At 38.8% G+C, this 22479-nt stretch overlaps 1 protein-coding gene across 7 annotated transcripts in view; it reads left to right on the forward strand.

Moving 5' to 3' along the window:
* The window catches only part of FARS2 (phenylalanyl-tRNA synthetase 2, mitochondrial), a 609022-nt gene that overhangs the window by 382083 nt on the left and 204460 nt on the right, over positions 1–22479 (forward strand). For all 7 annotated transcript variants that reach the window (XM_039256852.1, XM_039256849.1, XM_039256850.1 and 4 more), the window contains one exon: positions 15770–15930. In XM_039256852.1, coding sequence (XP_039112783.1) covers positions 15770–15930 — 161 coding nt within the window. The remainder of the gene's footprint in view (positions 1–15769; positions 15931–22479) is intronic.

The raw sequence follows: 22479 nt of genomic DNA on the forward strand, positions 1-22479 counted from the left end.
CCCCCCCCACACACATCCATCAGTCCTCAGTTTGTTTCTCAGCATTCAAGAGTCTCTCATGATTTGCCTCTCTCCCTTTCCCCCACCATTTCCCCCCTTCTTCTCCCCCATGGTCCTCAGTTAAGTTCCTCCTATGACCCAGCAATAGCACTGCTAGGAATTTACCCAAGGGATACAGAAATGCTGAAGCATAGGAGCACATGTACCCCAGTGTTCACAGCAGCACTCTCAACAATAGCTAAAACATGGAAAGAGCCTAAGTATCCATCAACGGACGAATGGATCAAGAAGATGTGGTTTATCTATACCATGGATTACTACATGGCAATGAGAAACAATGAAATCTGGCCATGTGTAGCAACATGGATGGACCTTGAGGGTGTTATGCTGAGCGAAATAAGTCAGGCAGAGAAGGACAAAGTGAGCTTTTTAAGGTGAGTGTTGAAGGGTTTGTTGCTTTAAGTTTATTCACATGCAGTCTAGCTCAGATTGTATTAAGGACCACTGTCTTTACAGCTTATAGAATCTTATCCCCAGAATGCTCCACGCCATCGAAAGGTTCTTTTAAAAGAGGTCTGCCTTTGGATTGTGTGAAGGACTTATTGACAGAATTGTGTGGGGCCAAGGATATATACAGCTAGAGAAATTTTTCATGCAGGAGATCGATCTCTAGGCACAGCTTGAAAAGTCAATCATCCAGTAGCAAGTCTCTGAAGAATTCAAGAGTTGTAGCTAGAAAGCAGGGGATCAAGGACTAACTCCATGGTGAAAAAGAGAAGGAATCAGAATTTATGTAGCTGTGCTGGCTTTTCTAGACCTGCCTCTGGGTGTGCAGTGTCACACTGGGATACTATAGGGCTTTCGTTCTAGTGTGACTGCTGGTGTACCTAATGGTCAAGGGATGGGGAAGCTTTTGTCCAATACCACTGCTAAATACTAGCCCTGTCAGCTCACTCCGAGTTTCGGTATATATTAGTCAAATTTAGTGTGGAAAGCATTATTTGGTGTGGCAGACAAAACTCAGAATTCAGAAAAACCTACTGATATATTTGAGCACTTACTTAATACAAGTTATTATACTAGCTTTCATGGAATAATGATAACGTCAGTCAAGAAGCTGGCACTTAGTTTGAAATTAGGAAGCGTACAGGCGAAGTGGAATTTTTGATGGTTTGAAATACTTTCAACATAGCCCCTCTACAATAATGTTTGAAAGTGAATCTAGGGAAGCATTAATTGGATACATACTTGAAGTGAAAAAGCAGATTTGAGTCCCATTGTCTGTGATTTTGCTTAAATGGTGTTTATTTTTTAAATATAGATGATAATACCAGTCCTGGAATTCCCCTTAGAATCATTGTGAGAGTCAAAATCAAGATAATATTGATGAAATGTTTTATAATTGGTTAACTTCTATAAAATATGAATGTTAATTGCTGGGTTGTTTCAGTATTACTTGTGGCAACTGTTGTGGGAAAGTGTCAATTCATTAAGTCAAAGAACTCCTAGAAATTAGCCCCTATTGACAGGGAAGGAAAAATATACTTAATATAATTTAAAAAATGTTTTCCAGTGAAATAGTTTAAAGTTTTAATTTGATCCTTGGCTTTGCAACAAAACATTTTGAGAGGGAACCTCGGGATGCTGGGGCGATTTACATTTCAGCAGTTCAGTCACTGAGGAACAAAATAAAATAGAAAGACAAAATACTGCAGAAGCAGTGCTAAAGTCCCAGACTTTAGGGAGCTACTGCCCAGTGCCAGCTACCTTCTATAAAGTAAGCTCAATGAATGGCCATGAAGGTTGGGATGAGTGGTTAGAATATTCATCTTTTCCTTCTCGCTCTGTTTTTGAGTTCTAGCTGTCTCCTCTCTGAGCTGTCTTTTTCAGAAATGACATTTCTGATACCATCCCTGTTAAAATATCACCTCATAGTATGATGGATAAATCTCTCACAGATACATTAGAGAAAGTCATTGCTCATATTGAAAACTTCATTTTAGGTCTGAAATTGTAATACTACCCATTTAAATGAGACAAGTAATTTAAAAAGTAGAAAACTCTCAGCACTTCTCCTTCCATGCCATTCACCCACATTGCAAATATCCGAGCACTTGCTACATGCCACACACTGTTCTAGCCAATAGAGATGTATTAGTGATGAAAACCAGCAAAGATCCTACCCTCATAGATTATAGACTAGCAGCATTCTAATAGTAAACATTAAGTAGAAGAAATAGGAAAGATTGTAGTATCTTAGAAGATGATATTCTCTGAAGAAAACAGGGCAGAATACAGGGGTTTGGAAGTGTGGACTGGTGGAAAAGTATATAATTTTAACTGACTGAGCCACCCAGGTGCCTCAAGAAATATATAGTTTTAAAGTGGATGGTCAGGAAGCCCTCCTTGAGAAGGTGACATTCAAACAGAGACCTGAATCGGGTGGAGGAAAAGACCATTCCCAGTGGTCACAGTTGTACACGCAAGGAGTACAAAGTCACGTGTACCTCCATGTCTGAGGAGTAGAAGGAGACAGATGGCCAGAGAAGAGAACAGTTGGCAGATACCTTTGTTATCCATTAAATATTAAACAAACTTATTTTTTTTTGCAGTACTTTGTATTCCATTGAAAGCTCCTTTAGGGGCACCTGGCTTCTTGATTTAGGTTCAGGTCATGACCTCATGGTTCATGAAATCAAGCCCCATGTTGCTGTGAGCACAGAACCTACTTGGGATTCTCTCCTTCCCTCTTTCTCGCTGCCCCTCCCCCTCCCTCCCTCCCTCCCTCCCTCTCTCTCTCTCTCTCTCTCTCAAAATAAATAAATGAACAAGAACAACAAAAAGAAAGCTTCTTTAGAGCAGACCTTATAAACTGAGTCACATCCTAGACTATTAAGAGCTGAAAGGAACTTGAGATGCTGTATTACTGCTGTTCTTTTATTTTATGGGAGAAGCAGCCCAGGTCTACTGAAATAATTGGCTGTATAATGGCTCAGTTGGTAAATCTCTCAGTGTATTTGGAGATGGATGTGGTAATGAGAAGGGAAAAAAAAGAAAGTGAAGAACACATAAATTTTCTTCAAAGTTTGTAAATGCTTAGCCCCTTTGAAATCTTACATTTGTGTGGTGAAATGTACTCTGTAAAATTTGCCTTTTTAACCGTTTTTGACCATTTTTAAGTATACAATTCACTGACATTAATTAGATTCACAGTGTTATTCAACCATTAGCACTATCGATTTCCAAAACATTTTCATCACCTCAAGCAGAAACTCTGTATTCATTAAACAGTAGCTCCGCATTCCCCCCTCCTTCTAGCCCTGTAGTAACCCCTAATCTAAATCTCCATTAATTTACTTATTCTAGACATTTCACATATGTGAAATAAGACAATACATGTCCTTTTGTTTGGCTTCTTTCACTTAGCATATCTTTTTAATGTTAACTCATCCTATAGCGTGTATGAGTACTTCAGTTCCTTTTAGGGCTGAATAATACTCCATTTTATTTATGTACCCCATTTCGTTTATTCATTCTCAGATACTTAAGGGTGTGCATGTGTGCGCGCGCGCGTGTGTGTGTGTGTGTCTGTGTGTGTGTTTCATTGTCATTTGTAAATAATGCTGCTGTGAACATTGGTGTACAGTTATCATGAGTCTCTTTTTTCAATTTTTGGATATATCCATCTATGTATCTATATATGTCTGTAACTATATTATGTGTATGCATATCTGCATACAGATAGAGATAGGTAGGTAGGTAGGTAGATAGATTGATCAATCGATCGATCTACTGAAAGAGAGAGGAAGGGAGGGAAAGAGAGAAGAATGGCTGAGTCATATAGTAATTCTATGTTTAACATTCTGAAGAACCACCAAACTCTTGTCCACAGCAACCACACCATGGTACATTCCAGCAGCAATGTACAAGGGTTCCGGTTCATTCACATCCATGTTGATACTTGTTTTCTGAGTTTTTTGTTTGTTTGTTCCTTTGTTTGTTTTGTATTATAGCCAGCCTAGTAGTTATGACTAATGATGTGGAATGTCTTTTCATGTGCCTGTGGGCTATTTATGTAACTTCTCTTAGAGGAATATCTCTGTAAATCTTTTGCCCATTTTTTTCTTTTTTTTTTTTTAATGTTTATTTATTTTTGAGACAGAGAGAGTGCACAAGCAGGGGAGGGGCAGAAAGAGAGGGAGAGAGAGCCCCAAGCAGGCTCTACACTGTTAGCTCAGAGCGCAACACAGGATTCAGTCCCATGAACTGAGATCATGACCTGAGCCGAAATCAAGAGTCAGACACTTGACTAAGTCATCTAGGTGCCCCTCTTTTGCCCATTTATCAACTGGGTTTTGTATCTGTTTGTTGTTGAGTTGTAGGAGTTCTTTAGAATCCTGGGTAATAGACCCATAACAGATATATAATTTGCAAGTCCTTTCTCCCATTCTGTGAGTTGTATTTCCACTCTCCCCTGTTTTTAATTTTAAAATTTTTAAAAATGTAATTTTTTAAGCAATTTTAGGTTCACAGCAAAATTGAGAATAAGGTACAGAGATTTACCATATGCCCTCTGCCCCCTCACATGCACGATCTCCCCAATTATCAACATCTGCCACCAGAGTGCTACATTTTTTTACAACCGATGAACCTACAATGACACATTGTTATCACACCAAATTCATTGTTTACCTTAGGGTTCACTCTTGGGGTTGCACATTCCATGGGTTTGGACAAATATATAATGACATGTATCCATCATTATAGTGTCATATAGTGTATTTTCATTGCCGTAAAAATTCTCTCTACTTCTTGCTCCCCACCAAATTCTCCCAAATTCCTCATCTTCTTGTATTGTCTGACAAAAGTCCAATTATATTATATAACCCTCTTTTGTGTGGCTCCAGATCAGAACATACTAGAGACGAAAGCACATAGGCTTCACTTGTCTTGGTACAGCTTAAATACAGTGTGTTTGTGTGCAGATCTGTGTCACAGTCTACAACTGCCCATTCTCAGCCTTTTCTCAGGTTGGTGATACAACCTTTTCTGTATGGCACAGTGATTTTTCTAAGGACTTTGGGGAGGCAGGTTTGAACCGTATCCCCACCACCCCAACCCCACCCCCAATGCCTTCCACAGATAGCACAGACGTCCTGTGCCTTCAAAGGCATGGTGTTGAGCAGTAGCAGCCAGTTTTAATCTTCTCTCAGTGCTCTTTGTTCCCCGTCTCGACACATGGCTAGCATCGCTGCTCTCTCTCTGACATGTCTCATGCTCTCAGGAGCTCTGCTTTGGAGGGGCCAGACCAGAGGCTGTGTGTGGAGCCTTGTGCACTGCCCTGGTTTCTCTCTTGCTAGTGCTTCTCTTTCTGCAGCTGTTGAGGCAGAGCATGGAGGCCATCTGCTATAGAAGGGACCATGTATGGGATTAGGTGGTTTACGCTATGAATCCACTTGGTTTCTACACAATCACGCTAATGACTTCTTTCTGCCCTCTTCGCAGTTGCCATTCTCCTCCTCCTCTTCTTTTTCCTCCCCTCCTTTCAACTTCTCCATCTCTGGCTCCTGTCTCATGTTATTTTTCTTCTATATATAGGCTGACCTTCTTAGAATGATTTTCAGCACCTACAACAAAAACAAAATCTTTTCTTCTGTGGGTTGCTCCATTCAGCACAAAGTTGTGTTAATCAGAACACCTAATTGCTTCCCATCCTGATATTCTGTTTAAGTGAGGATGTTTCCCTATAGTCAGCTTTCTGCTTTGGGGGCTCTAGTTTACTGGAACTCTCTAGTATTGGAATAGGGAAAAAATATACTGCCTTAAAACCCTGTCAGCCCTTGAGCACCTGGCAACAAATTACAGCCGAGGAGTGCCAAAGACCTGAAAATTAGACCTGCCTTGGCTGACAGTATCTTTAAGTGTCTAGTTATTTATGGCTCACTTTCTTCCATAAAGAATTTGAAGTACCATATAAAAGTATGTACAAGAGGAGAAAATAAATAGTTGAGATAATCAGGACAAAGAAGAGGAAATAAGGATAAGAAGATAAAACTGGGCCAAGAGTCACACAGAGAAATGTACCCTGAACACTTGTACAGTGTGGAGGTGACCTGCAAGGTTGGCTCTAAGCATCCATGGGGCCAAAGTAAGGAAAGAATTACGATTAATTATGTAACTTATGGTATCCTTAAAATGAAAAACAACTCAGTTGTTCAGGGGAAAGAAGCATTTGCCATGTCCATCTTCTTAGATCTGAGATCAGTTCATTTAATGACATCTCATAGGGCAGACTGTGTGATACAGGGATCCTGAACAGGAGTGCCTGGTGCCTTACTAACAGCATGGCCAGCTAGCCCAGTGCAAGGGCCAATTCCAAAGAAGCTGTTCTAGGTGAGATCAAAGCTAAGTGTTTCAAAGGTACAATTTGGTACAGCTCTGCAAAGAGATGCCACATCCTATCTTGCAGCCCTCCACAGTGATGGTCACAAGAAGGCTTTCAATTAGAATGATTATGAGACTCAAAGTGCAATGGAAGGAAGCTGGAGGGCAGCTGCTCCCTGTAACTAAGGACACTCTAGTCCTCCACCAAGGTGCTTGGGATTGCAGGTGCTTGATGTCCTGCCTCCCTCATTGGCCTTCGCATTGGGTCTTCTCAGTAGAGCCATTCTCCTGTCTTTAGAAGAGGTTCTGCACTTGTCCCCAGTGACAGCCAGGTGAAACAGATACCCCTGAGTCCATCATACTGCAGATTTTTGTATATCATCTTCTTGAACTCATGTAGTAGTAGTCTTTGAAACATTTTTCTTAGAGGTTTTTATGTAGACAGTCATGCCATCTCCAAATAAAGACAGTTTTACTTTTTTCTTTCCAATCTGTTAATCTGTTTTTGCTCCCCCCCCCCCCCCCCCCCCCCCCCCCCCCCGCCATTTCCCACTAGCTTAGAACTCAGGTTAGTAGAAACAGAAATAGAGAGAGTGGACATATCTGTCTGTCTTCAAGCTGACCCTGAGGGCAAAGCGACTAGTCTTTCATTATATTAGCTGTAGTTTTTTATTGTGTCATTCATCAGATTAAAGAAATGTCCTGTGTTCTTCATTTGCTAGGAATTTTTATAATGAATGGATGTTGAATTTTTTCAGCTGCTTTTTCTGCATCTACTTTTGCAACTATGATTGCTTTTTCTGATTGTGTATTGGGTTTTTTTTTCAATCTGCTTATATGATAAATTACATTTATTGATGTTCATATGTTGAGCTAACCTTGCATTCCTGGGATAAATCCAGTCCTGATATAGTGTCCCTTGTTGGTATTGCTGCATTTGTTAATATTTTGTAAAAGCTGTTTTTTTTTTCTATTCTCTGTTCATGATGCATATTGGTTTAAAGTTGTTTTGTTGTCTGGTTTTGGTATAAGGGTAATCTTGGCCTCTGTTTTATAGATTTAGTATTATTTCTTTCTTAACATTGTAATAGAATTCACTTAGTGAAGCCATCTGGCCCTAGAAGTTTCTTTTTAGAAAGGTTTTTCTTTTTTCTTTTCTTTTTTTAATGTTTTATTTATTTTTGAGAGAGAAAGAACACAAGCCAGGGGGGGACAGAGAGAGAGAGAGGGACAGAAGATCCAAAGCAGGCTTTGCACTGACAGCAGCAAGCCTGACGCAGGGCTTAAACTCATGAACTGTGAGGTCATGACCTGAGCCAAAGTTGGACACTCAACCAACTGAGCCACCCAAGTGCCAGCAGGAAGGTTCTCAATTCTATATTCCGTATTTTAATTGATAGAGGTTATCTGTTCTTCTTAATGAGCTTTGGTAGTTTGGGGGAATTTTTTTTTTCAAGAATTTGTCCATTTTTTATGGATTGTTGAATAGTTGTTGAATTCACTTGCATAAAGCTATTCATAATATTGTCTCATTATCCTTTTATTATCTCTAAAATCGGTCTTTAGTGAGGTCCTATCTTTCATTCCTGACATTGGTAATTTGTACTTTCTCTTTCTCATGTTTTTTCCTTATTAGTGTGGCTAGCAGTTTATCCATTTTATTGATTTTTCAAAAAAAACACTCAGCTTTTGGTACACATACATATACAATGGAACATTATTCAGTCATAAAAAGAATAAGACCTTACCATATGCAAAAGCATGAATGGGCCCAGAGGGTATTATGCTAAGTGAAATAAGTCAAACACTGAAAGCTTTTTCTTTTATAAAAAGACTGACTAATGTTCCATTGTGTATGTATACCACTTGTTCCTTGTTCATTCGTCTATTGATGGACACTTCAGTTGTTTACTTATCTTTGGCTACTGTAAATAACGCTGTTATAAACATACAGATGCATATATCTTTAATTTTTTGAGGACCCTCCATACTATACTGTTTCCCATAGTGGCTGTACCAGTTTACATTCCCACCAACAGTCCACAAGGCTTCCTTTTTTTCACATGCTTACCAATACTTATAATTTCTTATCTTCTTATTCTAGAGAATGCCATATGATTTCACTTATATGTGAAAACAAAAAAATCAAATAAATAAAAAGCCGAAACATACCCATAAATACAGAGAACAAACTAATGGTTGCCAGAGGGAAAGGTGGTAGAAGGGTGGGCAAAACAGGTAAAGGGGAGTGAGTGATACAGCCTTCTAGCTCTGGAATGAGTCACAGGGTTAAAGGTACAGCATAGGGAATATAGTTAATGGTATCGTAATAGCATTTTGTGGTGACATACAGTAGCTATCATAACATATGGAGTGGTGAGCATACCACAATGTATGGGGTTGTCAAATCACTATGTTGTACATCTACAGGTAACATTGTTAGTTGCACAACTACATTGTGTGTCAACTGTACTTCACTTAAAAAATTTTTACTTTAAACCAGTTTTTGGTGTCATCAATTTTCTCAATTGTTTTTCTTTTTTTTTTATTTTATTGCTTATACTGTTATATTTATTTTTTCCTTTGTTTGACTTAGCTCTTAATTTTGTTTTCTTTTTCTACTTTTGTAAGGTGGTAGTTCATTGATTTGACACCTTTCTTCTCTTCCATAAGCATTTAATGCTATAGGCTTCTTTTGAATTACAGTTTTAGATTCATTCCATGCATTATTTTATGTTGCATCTTAATTTGTATTCATTTCAATACATTTCTAATTTTTATTGTGATCTTTTTTCTTTGACTCGGGTTATTTAAAAGTATGTTGTGTAATTTCCCAATATTTCGAAATGCCTTTAGATATTTTTATACTCTTGACTTCTCATTTATTTTCACTTTGGACATAGGGCATTCCTTAAATTTCAAACCATTTAAATATTTTGAGATTTAGTTTGTGTCTCAGAAAATCGTTTATGTTAATGAATGACCCATCGGCCTTGAAAAGAATGTGAATTCTGATGTGTCATGTGCATAATTTTATATTTGACAAAATTAACCACCTGTGATGTATTGAAAAATTTTTAGAAAGTTTTTCACTAAAGATCAGTGCTTCTTTTTCTTTTTTTTTTTTTTTTTTAAATTTTTATTTTTTATTTATTTATAGGAGAGAGAGAGAGACAGCGTGAGGAGGGGAGGGTCAGAGAGAGAGGGAGACACAGACTCCGAAATAGGCTCCAGGCTCTGAGCTGGCAGTCAGCACAGAGCCCGACGCGGGGCTCGAACCCACAAACCGCGAGATCATGACCTAAGCGAAAGTCAGACGCTTAACCGACTAAGCCACCCAGGCACCCCCAGTGCTTCTTTTTCTTTGTTTGTTTTGAGTAATAGGGGATGCAAGTGAGCAAGGAGCAGAGAGAGAGGGAGAGAGAGAGAAGCGGGGCTTGAGCTCACCCAAAGCAGGACTCAAACATACAAACTATGAGATCATGGCCTGAGCTGAAGTCTGATGCTTAACTGACTGAGCCACCCAGCACCCAAGACCAGTGCTTCTTCATCTGTCTGTATTTTATAGCTAAATACTTATGTTTCCATTTGTCATTATGATTGCCTTAATACCAACTGATAAACAAAGATGCTAGTATTTAACTTATTATGAAGCATCTTTCCAACTGAACCTTGCACATCTAATCTTGAAGTTCCGTGAATATTCAAGTTTTGTTATAGTGAATGGGAATCTGTGGGACAATTTTAAGGTTTTTATTTTTATGTTTTCGAAAGACAATGCAAAATAAAAATAAGAACAAATATGGCTCTCTTGGAGATGAGTCATTCATTGTCTTATCCTTACATATATCTACTGTGACAGTGTCCAGATTTATATTTTAGAAAGAGACTTGGCAGCACTATCATAGATGGACCAAATAGGGAGACAGACAGTGATTACTTAGGAGTTTCTTGGAATAGTTCAGGTAAGAGATGTTTATTGAAGGCACAAATTGAAGGGACAAGTTTATTGAAGGCAACAATTGGACTAGAATGAAGGGATGGTTTTGAGAGAAATTTTGAGATATAATTTAAAGCTCTCTATCTGAAATAAGGTAGTGTTTTAAGTTAGTTTATTCCCAGGTTTTTGCCTTAACTAACTAGATGGATGATGACCCCATTCATCATGAGGTCAAAAAATAAGATGAAAAGCAGCAGTTGGTTTGGAGAGGAGAATTGGATAGCTTTGGCTTAGGACTGTTTTGTTTCTATGTAGGATAAGCAGTGCAGTGAATGATTGGTGGTGGCATGGGCTTTGGATAAGATGTGATATTAAGACATAATATTATGATGTATATGATGTGCTATAGTATAGTGGATTCATCTTATTTTAAGCTTAATTCCTGGTATCTTCTATGTGAAACCCTATCTAGTTGTTATACACATGATTCTTATATCTCAAATGTATGAACTTTTATCAGCAGTTCAGTTAGCCTTAGTTTACCCATATGGGAAGTGTTTGCAATAGAAAGCAAAACCCAGATGATTTAACAAGGGCAGTGTCTGGTTATCTTTTGTTGAATAACAAACCACTCCAAACTTAATGGCCTAAGAGAACCGCCATTTTATTATTCTGTGGTCACAAATATGGGCAGCACACAGTGGAGATAGTTTGTCTCTCATCCACAGTGGCTGGAGCCTTGGGAAGATTAAACAGCTGAGGTGATATAGAGGGCTAGGGCTGGCACCCTCTTGAGTCTTCTTTACTGACATACCCACCATCGGTGCCAGGATGGCTTAAAAGCTGGACTCACCTAAAACTGTCCACTCGAGCGCCTACACATGGTCTCTCTGTGTTACTTCCTTCTCAGAGCATGGCAGCTGGGTTCTAAGAGAGAATATTCTAGAGAGAGAATTGTGAAGGAGGGTGTGTGGAGAGCGAGCATTCCAAGAAAACCAAGCATTAGTTGTGTGGCTATTTTGATGTGACCTTGGAAGTCACATAGTGTCACTTCCCCCATACTCAATTGGTTGAAGCCATTACAACCCACTGAGATTGAAGGCAAAGGGTAGAAGAAATTTGTGGTTGTTTTTGAAACCCCTACAGATGATACTTATTTTCTAGCCTTGGAAATACATTGCCTCTTAGAAAATTAAAGAGACCAATTCTGTCCATAAAAAGAGGACATAGAGATCCATTTTTATTAATCATGATTTTCCTGCAAGTTTGGCCCCAGTGTAACATAAGAGGAATACTTTGTTCTTCTTATAACCTCTTAAAAATAAGCAGAAAAGAAATTCCTCTATTTATCTACTAATGAAAATCTGCCAGACTTTATATAAAAGTAAGTACTATAGACTCCCCACCCTTGTCCTTCACTTGCACAGTTCTTTCCCATCCACCCCCAAATTAAAAATAAAAATAAAAATAAAAACAGATAGCTGCTGCTTTGAGTTTTTGAAATTGGTTGGAGACTTTTTATAATATTTCATTGTATGGACTTAGCATAGTTTATTTAATCAGTTCCCTAGTGATGGACATTTGGGTTGTTTACAGTCTTTTGCTTTTATAAACAATACTCCAGAAAGTGGCCTTATACAGTCTTAATTTCCCATAAGTAGGGTACTTTCTAATAAAGTAACAAGGTAATACATGCATCTGTAATTCGATGGCTACTGCTATACTATGCTCCTTAAATCAATAGCTTAAAAACTCGGTTGTGAACCTACTGGCAGTATAGTGAGTGCTTGTTTTCCCTTGGCTTTGCTATAAAGTATGGAATCAGAGTGTTTATTTTTGCCAGTCTGGTAAATGAAATATGGTAACTTTGTACATTCTCATCTTATATTTTTCTTAAGTAAGTATTCATTTGCTTAAGGGTAATCTTTCCTTTCTATGAATGTCTTCATATTCTTTGTCCATTTGAAAAATTAGAGGGGGCACCTGAGTGGCTCAGTCACTTGAACATCTAACTTCGGCTCAAGTAATGATCTTGTGGTTTGTGAGTTTGAGCCCTGTGTCAGGCTCTGTGCTGACAGCTTGGAGCCTAGAGAGTGCTTTGGATTCTCTCCTTCTCTCTGCCCCTCCCCTGCTCATACTCTGTCTGTCTGTCTCTCTCTCTCAAAAATAAATTTTAAAAAAATTGTTTAATTTGAAAAATTAGTTTATTGCTCATTTTCTTACCTACTTTTAAGGACTCTGATATTCTTGTTTTTGCTTTAGAAAAAGTTTCAGGGGATGGGGAACTACTTGATGGTAATAGATGAAAGAAGCATAAGATACTAAAAAAATGACTAGATATTAAATTAAATCAAATACCCTAAATAAGCAGTAGTTACTATAAAGTAGCAAGTACCTGTTACTACTTATTCAGTTACAGATATTGGCTCTAGCTAGTTGGTTATATCTAAAATTTTGACTGATAATAAAATCGAGAAGATTAAGGAAAAAACCTCCGTCACAAAGAAGCATTAACATTGCTACCTATTTTTTTTTTACTTTAAATGACTATAACAATTATAGGAAAATGTTTTGAAATTGTTTTAAAACTATTATCCATTATAATTCTTGAACATCATGTTTTGTTTTTTGTTTTTCCACATTACAACCCTCATTTGGACCTATATTAAATGGTGGTATCATAGTACATACTCATGTTATCATAAATATTTTTCATAATTTCTTATAATCTTACTTAAATATAAATCTGTTTTTCTATAATTATGATTTTTAATGATTGCATTAAAATGTAGTATAATTTGTAAGCCATTCCCTAATTTGGGTCATGTAGATTGTTTCCATGTTTTTGCTCTTATAAAGTAATACTGCTGAATATCTTGTTTCATTTGTATTTTTCTTCTGTTGAATCATTTCCTTAGTATCAATTCCTGAGTAGAATCATAGAATAACGAGTATGAACATTCTTAAGGATCTTTATATGTATATGTGTTTCCAAACTGTAAAAATATCTAGTGTAACCCCCAGTGAGTCAGGACCGTGGACTACATGCTGCAGAATGTGCTGGAACCACATCACCAGGACTGTAATTTTTTCTTTCCCTTTAAAGAAATAAAAATTCTTGGGGTGCCTGTGTGGCTCAGTTGGCTGAGCCTCTGACTCCTGATTTAGGCTTAGGTCATGATCTCACGGTTCATGCATTCAAGCCCTGTGACAGTGTGGAGCCTGCTTGGGATTCTCTCTCTCCCTCCTCTGCTCATTCTATAAACAAACAAACACACACACACATACTTAAAGCAATGAAAATTCTTCTTTAAGTAGATTTAAAAAGTCTGTCATGGTTATCTTAAATTTCATGTCTTTAATTAGTTACCAATCTATTTTTCAGGTCTCCTGAATCCATATGAATTATTCTAAAATATTTCCCTCACTCTTCAGCTGCTCCATTTGGCATGTGACCACTGGGTCAAGGGTTGTGCATAATGTTCATGACCCCACTGTCTGTGAGGCTGAATATCCCCCTTCCCTCCTCCTCCTCACTTGAATGTTCATTTTTATTCAGGAATAGGTGCACTCAACGAACCACTGGCTTTTCTTTCTCATACACCTTCCCTCTCGCTACTGAGCCATTCTCTTTTCATATCTTTTTCTTCTGTGACCTCATTTTGGTTATTTTAATTCATTCAGCTTTTAAACAGACCATTTGAAGAGGCTCATACTTCTGCCTCACTTCTCTTACATGTTTATACTTGTTGTTTTATTTATAAATAATGGAGGTGGGAGCACCTGGCCAGAAATAGATCCTCTCTGAAGTGTCCTATCTGGCTCAACCTTGAACCTTCTCTGTTCCCAGAATCCACTCCTAACCCTTCCATGCTACACTGCTACCCTTCTGCTATTTGAAGATGTTCCTTCAGTCTGGAATTTTCTTTTACCTTTCTCCACATTTTGGATACGTATTAGGGTTTTTTGTTTATTTGTTTGTTTGTTTGCCTGGTAACAAATTAATGTCATCCCTAATGGATTGAAACCAAATGAATTTATTATGTCATAGTTTCCTTGCATCAGAAGTCCAGGCGCAGATTGGCTAGGGCCTCTGCTCAGGGTCTTCATGGGTAGAAGCCAAGGGGTCAGCACGGCTGTGTGCTCTTCTGGGGTTCTGGTCCTCCTCTCAGCTCATTCATGCTGTTGGGAGAATTCATTTCCTTATGATTGTAGGAGTTAGGGTCCCATTTCCTGCTGACTGCCAGCGCCTCCCCCAGCTTTTAGAGGCTTGCCTCAGGTTCTAGCCACATGGCCCTCTCACTACATGTCAGCTCATTTCTCCTGGGCCAACAGGAGAGGCTCTCTGGTTTGCTCAGATGGACTCGCATATAAAGTAACCTAATCACAGGGCTGAAATCCCATCCTGTTCCCAGGGCCACCTGCACTCAAAGGGAGGGATTTACACAGGGCACGTATGACAGGAGTGAAATCTTAAGGTCATTGCAGCCTGCCCAGGATCCAGACACCCTTAATGTCTAGTTGAAATTATGTTCCTTTCATGAGCCCTTTCCATAGCTTTTCCAGTAGTATGACTTGCTCTCTTGCCTTCTTCACACAGTGGGTGTGAAGTCTTTGGTCTTAGTCTGTGTCAGGTAAGCCAAATAAACCCTTTGAGTTCATGGCATTGCCATAATGTGAACAACACACTTTACTTTTGGAATGAGTGGTACTAAATAAGCATTCCACCTTGTCTCTTGATCTCCCTGCATTACTGAGGTAGCTCTTACTAGGGTAAAAGTTGTTTTAACAAAATTGAGGGATTTTTCTGAATATTAACAGTCCATAATGGCATGCTTCCAACATACCCACCCATTTAGTAAGCTACGTAGGGACAGATGCCTCCTTTTTTTTCCTCTCGCTCTAAACATACTAGGCTAAATTTGAATCAGGGCAAACAAAGGATTACTGAAAAATTGTTTCTCAGAGGCAGGAAGCAGGGCGTAAAGTGCTTAGAATATAATAAAAAATGAAAGGCAACATTAGAGGCAGTGTGACTCCAGAGTGCCTCAGGGATGGAAGTAAGGGATGTAAGGAGCACAAGAAACGTAAGATGAGGGACTTGGGGATGTCTCCCTGTCCCTTCCCAGTGCCTTGCCCGCTAGTAGTCTCACAGCCAGTGTTACTGTTTAGTTACCCACAAGTAGGATGCACCTGCGAAGTCTTTATATATATTTTTAAATTTTTTATTTGAGAGAGAGAGAGCACACTCCAAGAAAGGAAGTGACGCAGAGGGAGAGATCTTACTCAGACTCCATGCTCAGCATGAAGCCTGATGCAGGGCTCGACCCCATAACCCTGGGACAATGACCTGAGCCGAAATCAAGAGTTGGATGCTCAGCAGACTGAGGCACCCTGTAGTCTTTATATTTTTTAAATCAGTTGTGTTTTGTTTTCCTATTGTAGCTGGTGCTCAAGATCGGATCGGTTGGGCTTTTGGCCTGGGATTGGAAAGACTAGCCATGATCCTCTATGACATCCCTGATATCCGCCTCTTCTGGAGTGAGGATGAACGTTTCCTGAAGCAGTTCCGTGTGTCAGATATCAACCAGAAGGTGAAATTTCAGGTAACATGACTTGTAAGAATCAAATATTAACAATAATAATGATTTTTAAGAATTGAAGAGTTCATGCACTTAAAACTTGTCAAAATTAAAAGTAACGTGAATTTGAAAATAAGTTTTAAATAGAGGTCCATAAACACAGGAAGAGGTTCATAAACCGTCGGAAGTTGTATACAGAAGAAAAAGACTGAGCAAAGAATGAACTTTAGGCTTTGTTAATGACCCTTTTATCATTATGAAATAGCCATCTTAAAGTTTAGTTTTTCTGTTACTAGTAGAGACACATGGCTTTCTTGTGGTTAGTATTTGCAATGTGTGTCTATTTCATCCTTTTATTTTCACTCTATGTCCTTAAAAGTGTCTCTTGAACACTGCATAGAGCTGGATCTTTTTATTTAATTGGAGTGTTGAATACATCTTACATTTACTATAATTACATGGGATATTCTTGGGCTTAATTCTACCATTTTTTATTTCTTCCCTCATTTCCCCCTTCTCTTCTTCATTTCTTTATTTGGAAACTTAGGATTTGTATTTTTTGGTTTGGTTTTTCTTACATTCCATTTTATTACTCCTGTTACTATTTAGTTTCATCATTTTGTATTATATTTTAGTGGCTATTCTAGATTACAATATGCATAATTAATGCATCACCCTTTACTATGGGTAGCTATTACACAACTTCATGAGACATTAAACATCCTTCAACAGTGTCATTTTGTTTACTCCACCTGATTTTTATATTATTATTGTTATTTTATTTCTCCATGTATTATAATTCCATAGTATGTCACTCTATTTGCTTCAAATAGCCAATTGTCTTTTTAAAGAGATTTAAAACAATGTGGTTTTATATCTCCCTTGATACTTAACCCGCTGATCATTCCTTTCTGCCGATCTTCGTTTTTCTCTGTGGTCATTTCCCTTCGGTCTAGAGAACTTCCTTTAATATTTTCCTGTAATGCAGCATGAATGTGCTCAGGTTGGTTGTTTGGAAATGCCTTTATTTCACTTCTACTTTTTAGGAATATTTTCTTTGAATATAGGTGTCTAGGTTGCCAGTTTGTGTGTGTGTGTGTGTGTGTGCGTGTGTGTGTGTGTGTGCATGTGTGTGCGTGTGCGTGTTTTTCTTTCAGCTCTTGAAACATGTCATTCCATTGTCTTTATCTTTTTACTCTGGTTTTCAGCAGTTTTCCCAATGGTGATTTTCTGTTTTCCTGCTTGGGGCTTCACTGTGTCAGATTAATATCTTTTCAGCCATCTTTGAAACCCTCATCTAATATCTTTTCCAACAATTATACTCTATTCTTTCTTTTCTTTTCAGGCTACAACTACATGTGTGTCAGACCATTTGAAGTTATGCCATAGTACTCTGATTTTCAGGGTGTGCTTTTTTATTATCGATTTTTTTCCCTCTGTGCTTTATTTTGGATATTTTTTATTCCTTATCTTAGGGTTTACCAGCCTTTTCTATCTTGTCCGCCTAGCCATTAAGCCCCTCCACTGAATTCATATTGTACTTATCAGTTCTACAATTTCTATTTGCTGCTGTTTTAGAGCTTCTATTACTCTGGTGGGTTCTTCATCTTCTCACCCATTTTGTACATTTTACCTTAAATTCTTTAGCATCTTCATAATAGTTTTTTTAAATTTTTTTAATGTTTACTTATTTTTGAGAGAGAGAGAACATGCACATGTGCAAGCAGGGGAAGGGCAGAGAGAGAGGGAGACACAGAATCCAAAGCAGGCTCCAGGCTTCTGAGCTGTCAGCACAGAGCCTAACATGGGGCTTGAACTCACAAACCATGAGATCATGACCTGAGCCGAAATCAGAAACTTAACTGACTGACCCACCCAGGTGCCCCCATTATAGTTGTTTTTGGGTCCTGTTAATTCCAACCATTTTGTTACCTGTTGTTCTCCTTTTATTCTTTTTGTTTCTTCTTAGTTATGGGTCACATTTTTCCTGATTTTTCATGTGTCTCACTCTTCATACTGTATATAAAAGAACAAAGAAGCCACAGTAGGTAGTATGCATCCTCAGCAAGCCTTGTCCTTGTCCTTTCCCCTGTCAGGCAGCAACGGTGACTAGGCCAGATCTCTTCATTCTTTTTTTTTTTTTTTTTTTTTTACAAATAGTTTATTGTCAAGTTGGTTTCAGATCTCTTCATTCTAATCAGGAGTTGAACTACATTTCACATCTTCCATCCCCTTAGTGGTGAGATCTGGCCCCGCAGCACACTTTGGGATCTATGCACGTGAGATGCAGTCTCTCTAATTTACCCCAGTTGCCAGCTTCTTCCACCACCAGTGGCTGCCATGCAAAAGTATTAGGAAGGAGCATTGGCTGGCAGTGAGGGCTCGCTAGCCATCCCCCACTTTCCAGTCCTCTACACCTACCAGTGCTTGGCTGAGAAAAGTTTGGCTTATTCCTTATTCCAGCAAGATTTTCTTACCAAAAGCAGGCCAGTTCATCTGGCCACTCATCACCAGTGGGGAAAGTATCTATCAATGCCTGTCCACCTCAGAAGGGCTTATCTCCCTGTGGAGACAGACTTCTGTTCAATTAGACATGTGTCCACATCTCCTCAATATCTTGTACAACAAATAAGATCTCTAAATTTATTGTTTTTTCATCACTACAGTGGGGCCGATCGTTTTCTGTGACCTTTTGGCTCCTAACCAGAAGTAGAAAAATCTTCTGCAATTTATTTACATTTGGTTTCATCTTTAAAGGCCTTTTTAAAAACTTGTTTTTTTTTTTTTAAGTAAGCTGTTTATTTTTATTCTAGCACCAAGTCCTCCTAGGTTAATTTGGAATAAAGCTCCATTTAAAAGATCAAAAGTAAAACCTGGCTAAGGGTGTAAGTTTTCTCATTCAGCTTTTCATTTTTTCAGTCATTTATTTAATTGGCAAACATTGATGGAGCACCAGCCAACACTGTACAGAGCCATGTGCACAACACTGGTGGGACGCAAACAGGTGACTAACACAGATGCTGCCATAAGTGAGTGGCTTAGGTCCAACCTAAGTGCACTTTAACTGTCATCCCTTAGGAGATCCCAAGATATCCAGGAACAGACTCTAGGTTTCTTGTATTACATGTCTCTTTTTGTAATTTCTTCTGCTTTCAGATTTCAAAATCAACGTGTGCATACTTACACTATAATATGATTTAAATGGGCTGTCTTTGTGTAATAAACTTAAGAACTTCTGATGAACAGTTAGGGTTTGATCACTGAAAACTATAAAATACTTTGTAAATTATAGGTCACAGAGAACTGTTTCCTAATTATTCAGTTATAATTAGTATTTATTGATTATATTCTGTGTTAGCTCCCTATTACTGGCATAATAAATTACCACAAACATAGCAGCTTAAAACAGTGTCCTTTCTTATTTTATAGTTCGAGAGGTCAGAAATACAGAATCAGTCAGAGATTGGGCTAAAACAGAGGTGTCCATGGGGCCGGTTCCCCTGGCGGCTCAAGGCGGGGAGCAGGGGGCGGGGGAATGTTTCCTTGCCTGTGAAAGTGTGTCAGGCTGTTCTCATTCTTGCATCATGGCTGCCTCCCACATTGCTTTTCCCCTCCCCTTCCCTCTCTGGTCACATCATCTCTGAAATTTTATCTTACAAGAAAAGAAAAGGACCCTTGTGATTACATGGGGTCCACCAAGATCATTCAAGGTAATCAGCACACTCCAAGATCCTTTCTTAATCACATCTGTTCTCTTTTTTTATGTTTGTTTGTTTATTTTGAGAGAGACAGAGTACACTTAGGGGAAGGGCAGACAGAGAGGGAGAAAGAGAATCCCAAATATGCTTTCCACTGTCAGTGCAGAGCCGGATGTGGGACTCGAACCCCAGAACTGTGAAATCATGACCTGAGCCAAAATCAAGAGTCAGATGCTTAACCAACTGAGCTACCCAGGAGCCCCTGTTAAGTTCTTTTTGAATGTAAGGTAACATGTTCATGGGTTCCAGGGCTTGGGACATGGGCTTCTTCATTATTCAACGTGCCATGTATACCTTTATATATTTCATTTTCATCATGGCAGGTATAATAGAGCAGATTTTGTGTTTAGATATGAGTGATACAGACAGTACCAGAGTGTTAGCAGTTTTTATCTATTGGTGTGGAACAGTCATGTTTATTATGAGAGGAATGAGACTCATTTTGTCACTTAATACTGTTGGCCTGTCTTAAGAATTATATTTAACATGATCATAATACTATGCAAGACTCTTCCCCCTGAGGGGAGGGGAGGAAACGTGGGAAGAAGTTCTGCTGGCAGCTGTTGAGTGTGTTGCTTTTCTGGCTGGGAAATCTGGGAGCCATTTGGGAATTGTATTGTGCAGGGCTGGCAGGAGGCAGAAATTCCTTTTCTTTCATCTCCCTTCAGGCCATCCAACTTTACGGTTTAGGCTCTCAGCTTCTCTGGCATCTCCCTCCACATAGTGTCCATGGTCTTATAAATCCATCTATCCATCTCACCATGATGGCTCTCTTGTAGCGGCTAGCGGTGGTCTGATTTGTATAACCCAAGGCCCTCAGTACCACTCTTTCCTGAATACCTTCACACCATTGTGCGTGTCTAGTAAGTAAGAAACTCAGCTTATAATGTGATTTTGATTTTCAGTTTCTATTTTACATGGTTTGAGTTACATGCTTTGTCTATTGTAGCTCTCTTTCCCCAATCTGGATCAGTGCTTGAAGTACGTGGACAAACAAGCTGGTGGTTTTATCATACAACCGTCATCTCATTCTGTACAGGAGATCTCTGTCCCGTGCTCCAGCACCCCTTGTCGTGCCAACTCTGGCATTTGGGTGCTCGTTGTGTGTACACCTGCCAACACCTCTGGGTGAAATTTGCTGTTTTCAGTACACTGAGCAAAAAAGTCAGCAAGCCGAGTTTTGTTCATCCTTTGAGTATTCTTCAGACAGCGCTAAATTATGAATTCAGTATTTAGTTCTCTGCAGAATAATTCTTTTTATTGAAAATCATTCATTATTCAACATTGAAAATTTATCTATTTTCCTTAAATATTGTTAATTCTGTGCATGTTCATAATTGCTGACAAGGTCAGTTCCTATTTGATGAAATAATTCAGCAGTGTTGGTTGTTTTTTTTTCATCCAGTTAAGGAGTTGGATTGGCTCTCTTCTGTGGGCACAGGCTATTGTAATCTTGAATAGTACTTCATACACGTGTCACTGCAGTCAAACAGGTGAGAATGATGGGCTGTGGCGTGCAAGCCTGTCGCACCACACCCTGTACACCCTATGAAAGAGCTAACAACAGTCACACACAGTGCTTAACGCTCATTGAGGCCTTACTCTGTGTCTGTTATTCTAAAGACTTCACATGCCTTCATTTAGTCCTCTTAATAACCCTTTGAGCTTAGGTGCTGTTGTTCTTCCCACTTTACAGATGAGGAAAAGGTAGGCGAGTGGTCACTGTGTGTTATGTGTTAGCACATGCTTATTCAGGGCTTCAAAGAGCCAGTTCCTAAAGTTCTATCCTGAGTTTAAAATCCATAGGTTGATTCTTCACAGCCAAAGGATTTAAATTTTTCTAGCAGATCCAAAGATTGGTGTATAGTTTATAGAAAAATAAAGCATTGAGTAAATTACCCAGGTTATTAACTTATTGGTAACAAGCTGCTTGCGCTAATGCTTCTCAGACTTCAGTGTTCAGACACATCACCCAAGGATCTTATTAAAGCTCAGATTCTGATTTAGTAGAGCTAACATGGGGCCTGAGAGTCTGCATTTCTAACAGATTATCAGGCGATGCCGATGGCAGTGATCCATGGACCACATTCTGCAACTGTGAAATGTTGGACAAAGTCATCTTACTTGTCAGAGCTTCAGCCTCATCTGTAAAATGAGATGATAAAGTAAGATAGTGTGACCAGGTGGTTAAACTCACTTCCTCCTCTGATGCATTCTAAATTTCAGTTTAGTATAACTATTACAACAAATTCCTTTGCGCAGAACTTGAAACTCCTCTTTCTTCTTGCCTTCCATTTTGTTACCATAGATTTCCGTTGGAGTACTGTAACACTTTTGTTCTTATGACTGGCCAAAGGCCTTCCTGCCTTCTTCCTTTCCTTCTATTTTCTTCTCTTCCTTCATTCGTTCCTTCCTTCCTACCTTCCTTTCTCTACCCTTCCCTTCCTTTCTTTTTTTCCCTTCCCTTATGTCTTTCCTCCCTCCTTTCTTCCTTTCTGTCTCCCCTCTCATTCATTCATCCATCTCTTTCATTCATTGTATTTGTCAATGAAAGGAGCCTATAAATAATCTCACATGGTTTAAATGCGAATTTAAAACATTATGCTCTAGTCAGAGATTTGTTTGTGTGCTTTAAGCGATTTATGAAGAGAAAGTGTCAGTATTTAAGTTAGAAAACATAGAATCCAAGATGTGAAGGATGAGCCTGAATGTACACAGAAGGTGGTGCAGGCATGAACAGGACCTTGACTGTGAAAGTCATCTCTGAGGTCAATCATGGATAGACTCCTATGGGAACATGTGTCACAGTTTGTCC

This window comes from Hyaena hyaena, unplaced genomic scaffold (genome assembly GCF_003009895.1).
Source record: "Hyaena hyaena isolate Hyena2069 unplaced genomic scaffold, ASM300989v1 scaffold_588, whole genome shotgun sequence".
Classification (NCBI taxonomy): domain Eukaryota; kingdom Metazoa; phylum Chordata; class Mammalia; order Carnivora; family Hyaenidae; genus Hyaena; species Hyaena hyaena.